This window comes from Athene cunicularia (genome assembly GCF_003259725.1).
Source record: "Athene cunicularia isolate RWA chromosome 2 unlocalized genomic scaffold, athCun1 chr2_part1, whole genome shotgun sequence".
NCBI lineage: Eukaryota > Metazoa > Chordata > Aves > Strigiformes > Strigidae > Athene > Athene cunicularia.
This window is the reverse complement of record NW_020799095.1, coordinates 74,442,315-74,452,207: the sequence shown is the minus strand read 5'-3', so window position 1 is coordinate 74,452,207 and position 9,893 is coordinate 74,442,315. Positions and strand designations below refer to the sequence as shown.

At 34.6% G+C, this 9,893-nt stretch overlaps 1 protein-coding gene across 1 annotated transcript in view; it reads right to left on the bottom strand.

Moving 5' to 3' along the window:
• DNAH5 (dynein axonemal heavy chain 5) overlaps positions 1 to 9,893 on the bottom strand; it is a 132,740-nt gene that overhangs the window by 42,877 nt on the left and 79,970 nt on the right. Inside the window, exons 49-54 of the mRNA XM_026841388.1 lie at positions 9,272 to 9,394; positions 7,936 to 8,149; positions 6,536 to 6,759; positions 5,194 to 5,221; positions 4,827 to 4,934; positions 926 to 1,098 (exon numbers count right to left, since the gene is read on the bottom strand). Of these exons, the coding sequence (XP_026697189.1) occupies positions 926 to 1,098; positions 4,827 to 4,934; positions 5,194 to 5,221; positions 6,536 to 6,759; positions 7,936 to 8,149; positions 9,272 to 9,394 (870 nt within the window). The remainder of the gene's footprint in view (positions 1 to 925; positions 1,099 to 4,826; positions 4,935 to 5,193; positions 5,222 to 6,535; positions 6,760 to 7,935; positions 8,150 to 9,271; positions 9,395 to 9,893) is intronic.

Here is a 9,893-nt window from a genome sequence, read left to right as displayed (position 1 = left end):
AAAAAAAAAAAAAAAAAAAAAAAAGTATTTTTTTGCTAGATCCTGAATTTAAATAGATTTTTTTACTGGGAATAAACCACAAACTTGCTAGTGAGTGTCATGATGATTTAACAATTTTCCTAAAGAAATCTATAGCAGAATATCATCCATCCTTTTCAGGGAAGACCTTAAAGGAAAGGGATTAATTTTGTGAAATGACAAGAATCCACCCCAAAATTTTGAAATCTGCAGATGCAATGTGTATGACAACTATAACTAAATTTAAATTGTTTTGATATTTATTATACTATTTGTTAGGATGGTACAATCCAATATTCACTTCTTAATAATTTATGATAAGAAATACAGCTAATCTTACTGTGCAACTGAGAAACAATAGGGGTTTTAGTTTAAAAAAAAAAAAAAAAAGTTCTCCTTTGTATGAAGCCTGTGTGGACAATGCTATCAAGCTGTGGTGTACTAGAAATTATGGTCAGCTCCAATCCATATTCAAAATAATTTTAATAGAAGTGAGCATACTGTGGATCTACAAAGGAAGTTTGGACTACATTTATTCCTTCTCTGCTGTGCCTACTCCTTCATAAACAAAAAATCATGTCCTAATCTGAATTTTATTTGACTCATTCCAAAGACAGGAAGGGCTCTCAGCGAATTAACAAGAAAAAGGTTGAAATAGAATAGTTATGACCATGATCCCAGCAGACATAAAAGTAGATATAAAAGAGTAGTTACATCCACTACAATCCATTTTCAGAAAAGTGGAGTTTTAACACCTAGTCACAGAGTGACAGACAAAATATTTGCTAGCAATACATTACTTGCTTTAGTTTTAGAAGTAATTTACCTTGATTCATGCATACGTCCACTCATAGGTGCTGGGGGCAAGTGAACAACAACAACAAATGGCAATCCAATAAGACTGTACCTTGACTAAATGAATCATAGCATCCTCAAAGAAAACCATGTCCATTCCAGTTCCACGGACATTCTCATTGTATGCTTGTAAAAACATATTTAAACGATTCCGTAGCTGATGAAAGGAGTAAATAGGCTCATAAATTTTGGGAATATCTAAATGAACTTCCTCTGGTTTTTCACCTAGAACAAAAAGCAAGTAACAAAACCTTAGCAGTTTAAATGATTGACGAAGGATCAATCTGGGGATGAGTAAGTGAGGGTAATTAGAAGTCTCTTTAACAACCCAGAACCAGTTTTATTGTACATATTACATATTAGATGTATATATGAGAGTGCTACCTATACCCTATACAAGGAATGGTAAATTCAGCTGCTTAATTCTGAAAGACAAAGCCAGCAAAAACTAAGGAGCCTTCTTTCTTTACATTTAAAACTTGAATAATGAAAAACTGAAATTAACTTAGATGCTAGAAGCAAAAGTAGCACCCAAGAATGATGGTAAATAAATATTGCAGTAAAAACTTGCAATTAATATTTTCTGTAGTTTCTTTTTTGTAATTTCTCCAAGGAGGGAGACTCCACAACTGCTCTGGACAACCTGTGCCAGTGCTTAGTCACCCTCACAGTAAAAAAAGAGTTTCCTCAAGTTCAGAGTTCATGAACTCTTCCTGTGTTTCAATTTGTGCTCACTGCTTCTGGGTTTGTCACTGGGCACCATTGAAAAGAGCCTGGCTCTGCCTTCTTTGTACCCTCCCTCCAAGTATTTATACATATCGAGGAGATCTTCTTGAGCCTTCTCTTCTCCAGGCTGAACAGTCCCAGCTCTCTCAGACTTTCCTCTTAGAAGAGTCCTTTAGTCCTCTTTTGTGACCCTTTGTTGGACTCTCTCTGGTATCCCCCTGGATGGCATCACAACCCTCCGGGCACATCAACCACTCCTCCCAATTTTGTGCCACCTGGGGACTTGCTGAGGGTACACTCTGCCCCATCATCCAAATGACTAATAAAGGTGCTGAACAACTGGACAACTGGATCCAGTGTTGACCTCTGGGGTGCAACACTAGTTACTGGCATCCAGCTAGACTTTGTGCCATAGATCACTACCCGCTGGGCTTGGCCGTTCAGCCTATTTTCAGTCCATCTCACTGCTTATCCAGTCCATACTTTATCAGCAAATAATTGACAAACTTAATTGGAAGAGTGCCAGCAAGTAGACACCATGGGGTTTTTTGGTTGGTTTGGTTTTCCTGAAAAAAAAATAGTAAACAGTACAATTTCGCTCCTATTTACATACAACTAGCTACATTAGTTTCAAGATTTCGTGATCTATATGCTGCAGATATATTTTTTCAGTTACTGTGAATCAGTCGTTACTGACTGATTTTTGCCAAGCCTCCTCTTATTTACCAAAGAAATACATTATTCACAATATTATCTCTAACTCGTGGAATTAAAAGCAATGAAACAAGTAATTCCAGTAAAATAAGTATTTCCCTAATGCTTAATAAAGCACTGGAAATCAGTGGAAAAGGAAGTAAAAGGGGGAAAAAAGCAATCAAACTATATAATATTTTTCTCACTAATTTTTTCTTCATTTCCTTCTTGCATATTTTGCTTTTACAAATTAGCAGTGGTCCAATAATCACACAACTTCCAGGAAAAAAAAAAAAAAAAGACAAAAACAAAGCCCGCAAACAAACAAAACAAAACCCACTAAAACCTAAACATACATATATGCATATATATATACACACATATATATATATAAAAAAAAACAAAACAAAACCACAGTTTAAGGAAATTGCCTTTTACCACAGAATCAAATCTCTCAAAATAAAGTCACAATTAACTCTCATTCAGCTGTCCTTTATATTGCATTCTGCGTATGTCTGAAGTCCCCTTAATTTCAGAACTTTTTAATGTTTGTATTATTTCTGCATATATGAACTCTCCTTTAGATTAAGGCCTAATTAAATTAACCAACATATTTTAACCTGCAGAGACACTGCTAAAAAAAAAGGAGTATTCCAGGTGAAAATAAGTTTCTTACAAGTTGAATGAGACATTTAAACATCAGCTACTGATAAGGAACTAATAAGGAATACAGCAAGGAGTTAAATTGTAGTGACGTTTTGAGAGTTTCGAACTATTTAAGAGAATTATATCAGCTTAATCCTTTTCCTGAAGTTATTAATAATGTCAAAAGACAGCATGATCAAATACTAAACCTAAGAAATGGCAGGCATTTACATTATTTACAGAGGCAGCTAGTGTAATATATAATTTTAAACTCTTGAGATTAAAGATTCAGAATCACAAGTACGAACAGCAATGTCAAAACTAACTGATAAAAAACACCTTTGAACAGTTTGAGGGTCTCGAGAACACTAGCACCACTAACAATTTCTGTGAAGCTCAGATCCAAAAGCTGATGTTTAAGCTACATCATCTCAAGTTTTCATGTATTTATCTCAGGGACAAATATGTTGACTGTACAACCCAGAGATACAGGGACTCTATGTAAACATATCACTAACCTGAGCATAGGGTTATTTGAAATTTATGTCAGATGTATTTTTTAGATATACTTAAGAGCTCAGAAAACCAGCTCCTGTTCTTACACTTCCATCATAATGGCAAGACTAAATTCCCTTAAAGGGACAATTAAAACAAAATTATACTTGTTACTCTTTTCATTTAAAGCCAAAACAGGAAGGTGTTCTTGAGGCTCTGACAAACATATTGAGGACAAAACATAGCATTTCTAAATGAGGGCCTCCTACTTTGTATTTAGATGAAGTTTCATGCTAAAAGGAAGGTTACAGGGCAGGTACATTTAAACTGTCACCAGGAAGCAAATTAATCTGAGAAATGCATGCTGCTTTTTGCATTTATTTTTCAGTTCAATATAATGGTTTCTGGTGTGTATTAAAATGTTCACATTAAAAGTCGCTCTTCACTCTCTCAGTATGCATTCTGACTTACATTTCAGTCCTCTCCACATTGTTGCAGTTTAGCAAGTTATTTAACAATGTAATTGACTACTTTCTCACACCAGTTTGCTTTTTACTTCTATCTGATTCCTTCCAATCAAACATATTCTATCGTTTAGTCTCCTTTTGTTACTGCCTTCTGACTACTTCAATTATCCAAGAAGACATTTAAGTGGCATTTGACCACTTATGCGAACTTCTTATTGCCTCCACTACCCATCATTACACTGATATGAACACAGATAATTGAATCATCCAGTGGCTTAAATAATGACCTTCCCCAAAACCCGAACAACTGTTTTCTGTTCTTTTGCATCAACTATCAAACATTCCCAGGTCATTTAGCAAGGTCAGTGACAGTGTTTTTATTTAAAAGACATTGTTATAAATCATATGGATAATTCAAGAGGTTTTACTAGCATTGAGGAGATTTTGAAATAATACTCATTTGTTACAAAATCATGTACTGGGTATTTCCTAAGAAGAGCTAGATTAGCCCAGAGCCAATATTCTTTCAGTTTCTAGGGGATGGTAGCTGGCGTGATATCCTCTACCTAATACTGCAACCCCATCACTTCAAGTCATTCATATCACAATTCTTTCATCGTTTTAGAACAGTATAGACTAATGCTCACTATGGCAGTTTTGTCTGTCTACAACAACAATGGAAATGGAAGCAAGGCTCTCCTATACAGATAACCTGAATATAAATACAGACTTTAAAAACCCATGAATATGAAGATGTGCCACACTTGGTAACACAGACTACCTTCAAAGTCACTGGACAGAACAGCCACCCTTGATGCATGGACTTACTATGCATTTTTAAGGCATATTTCTATTAGCATCTGTTTTACCATATTCCCTTTCCCTATTCTTCTAACCATCTCCATGGTTATCAGAGTCCATCCTTACCAGTTCTTTGAGGTGCATCCCTTAAGAAGTCAACAAAGAATGCATCAGTTTCAGGATCCAGCAAAGCTTTTGCTTCATCAAATTCCTCCTCAATGAGTTTTGCCACAGCTGCATCAAACCAGTTTACATCTTCTGAGGTTGTGAAACGATCAGCAAAAAAAAAAAAAAAAAAAAAAAAAAAAAAAGAGCAGCATTTCAGTCAGATTAAGTTTGTAACAAAGCTAAGCCAATTTAAAAAGTCATGCTTGCTTTTATTTATTTATTTTTAAATCATGTTAACACTAGAAAAGAAACAGTAGTATTTAGGGGGTTATTCAGGAGAGATACATTGAGCTTTTCATTCTGCTCAAGAGCATTTTAAATTTACATTCAGTTGAGTGTGCAAGAAGCTTAATCTAGCATTCCAAACCAGAGAGTGTTTACCAAATCAAGATTTTTATTTCCCTATTTTCATACCTGTTTACACATGTTTATGCACTGATAAAACTCTTTTTTAACTGGTCATTAAGTAGAAGGTGCATGGAAATAATAGCATCATGGCATGAATAATTTCATGCCAAACACATATGTCACTCCCAATACTATATTTAAAGTAGTTAAAGAAAAAACCACATATAAGTGTTTATATTATTCCTTCTACAAATTCCATATACCTTTAAAGTCCTTCAGTTTGGTCATAGGATGGAGAAAGAAAACCTGTCAGATTCTTAATCCTATCAGCACTGGTTTTATCCTTCACTATTACTACACAATAGTAGAAAAACTTTGAAGTACTCCTTGAAGACCCCTTGTTTGAGTTTACAGTACTTTGTACAAATGACACATGCTATGTCAAGTCTCAAAACTAATATGTAAATTTATACAATCAGATTTTGAGCAACTGTTTGCTATACTTCAAAAGGCATTAATTGAGAATATATATACACATATAATCATCTTAGTGCTGCATATTTTTAGCTTCAGAAATTAAAATCAATTCTAAAATTTAAATTTTAAATGTAGTAGAATTCAGGAGCTTATTCAAGAAGTGGGGAAGTACATTAAAGATTAAGTAATTCTATAACGCAAATGTATAATAAGTTTTCCATGATTACCATAAACATTGCTTTTCCAGCACTTCATGTTTCCATGCTCAAAACACTAAAAGACTTTTCCTTAAAAAAAATTAAAAGATAAGTGATGCATAAATTATTGAGCTTTTCTGGAAGAAAGGTGGATTATCAAAAAAAAAAAATAATCAGTATTACTCATTACTACTTTTTAATTTTAAACCATAAACCAGAAATCATTTTATACTCAGATATTAGGCAGTGACTGAAAGCCTTAAGACACTATTGGAGAGAGAAGAATTAGTTGTTTTTCTAATCAATATGTACGTGTTTTCACTGGGTTAAAATAAGTTCATTGCTTCTCATAATTTTCTTTGCTCTCTTCTTTCAAACAAACCAGCATGTGTCAATAGAACAAGCAGACAGAAGCAAACCCTCTTCTGTCAAAAGAAGCATTTCTTGTAATAGTTATGAAACAAAATTGTCATTTCAGTTGGCACTGTAAAAGCTAGACTAAAACATCTTTGCCTCAAACACTGAAAACTTTTTTAATCAGAAATTATATTTTTCTAAAGTGAACTCAACTGCCAATAAATTACACTGTTCATCTTCTTTGCTACACTATAATGATACACAAAGCCACTGATGTGCTGCACTTACCTTTGGTTCATTGATCACTTCTGATGTACTATTCAGCATTCCTTGCCAAATCCTTGAGAGATCTCGAAGGTTGAAGACATAATGGAATTTGGCTGGTGTGGGCAACATTTTTAGTTTGGTAATCTGCCATAGCCTGCGTGTCAGTGGAACCAGTTTGGCTACTGTTTTCTTCACATCTTCTGAAAATCCCCGCTCACCACAATAGTGCCCTTCTCCAATTACACCTGTGGAAAAAAAAAAAATGCCAAATGAAAGATTTTTCTAAAACATACTAACACAACACCAAGAGCTACAATATTCTTATTTTTCTTATTTTAATTCCCCAAACCTTGTCAAATCTGTTGAAATGGCTTTCCAGTCTTTACTCAAATCTTGATTCACCCGGTCTTAACACCATTCTGCCACTAGCTCACTATTTAGCTCTTAATTAACTGTTAAAAATATTTTCTATCAAAATAGCTTCCACAGCCTTTGAATACTAATCTCTTATCTGAGACAAATCCTGTCCTTTGTGAAAGGTCACTCATCCTTAGCATCAGTAGCATCTTAGCTATTCTCCAGCATTGTCACTGAATCCAGGAATGGCCTTCTTGCCATTTTTCCTAACACAGCATACCAACAGAATCAGAGATATGACGGGACCTGTAAAATTTACAGATTGATAACCACAGAATCATTTAAGTTAGAAAAGACCTTCAAGATCATCAAGTACAACTGTTAATCTAGCACTGCCAGGTCCAACACTAAACCATGTCTCTAAGCACCACATCTACACATCTTCTAAATACCAACAGGGATGGTGACTCAACCACTTCCCTGGACAGCCTGCTTCAATGCTTGACAACCCTTTCACTGAAGAAATTTTTTCAAATATCCAATCTAAACCTCCTCTGGCACAACCTGAAGTCATTTCCTCTTGTCCTATTGCTTGATACGTGGAAGAAGAGACCAACACCCACCTCGCTACAACCTCATTTCAGGCAGTTGTAGAGGGTGATGAGGTCTCCCCTCAGCCTCCTTTTTTCCAGACTAAACAATCCCAGTTCCCTCAGCCACTCCTCATAAAACTCGTGCTCTAAAGCCTTCACCAGCTTTGTTGCTCTTCTGATGTGTTCCAGGACCTCAAATCTTTCTTTTAGTGAGGGGCTTAAAACTGAACATGGTATTCAAAGTAAAGCCTCACCAGTGCTGAGTACATGGGAACAATCACTTCCCTAGTCCTGCTGGCCACAAAAGAAGTTGCAGGTGGGGACTGATTACCAAAGGACAATATGCTGGTAAGCAAATCAGAAGGGAATTAAGCCTCTATTGTAATCACAATGTTTACAAATAGAGGAATGAAGAAAAAAACAACTACCACTTTCAAAAATGGAATGGATACAAAGCTAATTTCCCTTTACCAAAAATTTTGTCAATGGAAGAATTAGAAGGCAGAGTACAGTTGAACACAGAAAATTGTCTCTTGAGCCTCTGTGGAATGTCATTGCGACCTCCCCCAGGGTGGATCATGGCAGCCAAAAACTGAATGTCCACAATGTTGGTAAATTCACCAGGCTTTTCCAGGTTGTACAGTCCGTTCTGTTCCATCAGCTGCCTAACTATCTCATTAGTGACCTGTAAAATAATATTATATAACAGGTATTATATAATATAACAGGTATTATATAATATATTATATAATATATAATATATTATATAACAGGTATTATATAACAGAATATTATACACTCAACTAAACAAAATACAAAACATACTTATGTACTTGAAAGACCTCATAAAGATTACACTATTATTTTCTCCCCAAAACCTCTGCTTATATACTTCTGGAGAAAAATGCACTGCTAGCAATAAGCATATTTAGATTGTCTTTTTCATTGGTAGTATCTATGGACAAAAATCCTGGGAGTAGAGGGGAATCCCTAGTTTAGAACTAATCCTTCACACTTCATTCCATTCTTGCTTGAATGCTGCATGATTTCCAACAGTGTTGTATGGAAATACTTCTTCCTTTTAAAAAAAAATTTCCAGTTTCTTCTAATCAAGCCAAAAATGATGCATCTCCACATGTTGCATTTGCTACCAAGTACTTTGATGAAATCCATGTGCAGAAATCACAAGCATGTTTTTCCAAGGTGCAAACACAGACTACTGGCATACAAAAGAACGTAAGATTCCTTTCCTTAGCCATAAACGGACCCCCTGATTTTCTGTTTGACGAGCTGAAAACATCCTATAGACAGTACATTATATGACTATACTTCTCTAGAAATTCTAACACTAGTCTCCAAAGCAATATACTTCAGAATAATCTTGCCAATGTACATCATGATTACTTCAAATTTTTTAAAGCAGAGAAGTCACTTCTTACCTCTCAGCATTCACAGTATTTTACTTATCATTTACACAGCCAGTTTGCTATCACAATTTGTGTGCCAAAGGTTTTTTTCTAATTAATTTTTTACATTTTTTTTAAATTAAAAAATGAACATCGGTAAAAAACATTGTTAAAACTATACGGGCATGTTTTAAGAAGTATTTGAACTGCTTCTTGTAGTCAATATATTTATTTTCAATTAATACATGACAACATAAAACTAGATGGGTTCTTTAAAAAGACTGTTTAATAATTAAGCACTACATATGAAATTTAACACCTACCATCAGATTGAGAAATCAGCAAGGAAAGAAAGAAAGAAAATATATTTTGCCTTCTTTTTTCCTCTTTTACAAACTAACCTGATCTCCCCATTCATTTATTATGGGCATATTCACATCATCAATGAAGACTGTCATCTTTTTGCCTGCAGGTGGACCGTAAGTTGTGCCCATGCGCTTGTCCACATAACTTTCTATTGTACGCTGTTAAAAGACAATTATTAGCATAATTACAAAGAGCCCTTCATTTCATACATGATTCAGTCAGATAAACATATTGATAATTTTGTTATACAGAATTTTACTAAGGAAGGTTTAGATAGCATATCTGATGGAAGTAACTGTACTGGTTCAACTAGAATGTCTGAAATCTCATGCTATACAGCATTAGGTTAGTATCAGATAGAACAAATATCTAGCATAGACAACCATGTCTAACGTTTCATAATGTTGAAACCATTCTGAACTTTTCTTTCATTTTATTTATCAGCAAAATTCATGGTTGCTAGCAATAAAGATTAAACTAATAATCTGTCAGATTCGAAAGATGTGATTCTTGAAGATGTTTCCAGCAGACATCAATGTATTCATAAAAGCATACAGTGATAATTAAACTCACATACATAGACTTGATGAAATAATTTTAGTAGACTTATCACTACTTTTCTTCCCATCATCTTTCCATTACTCCATTCTTCTTAAG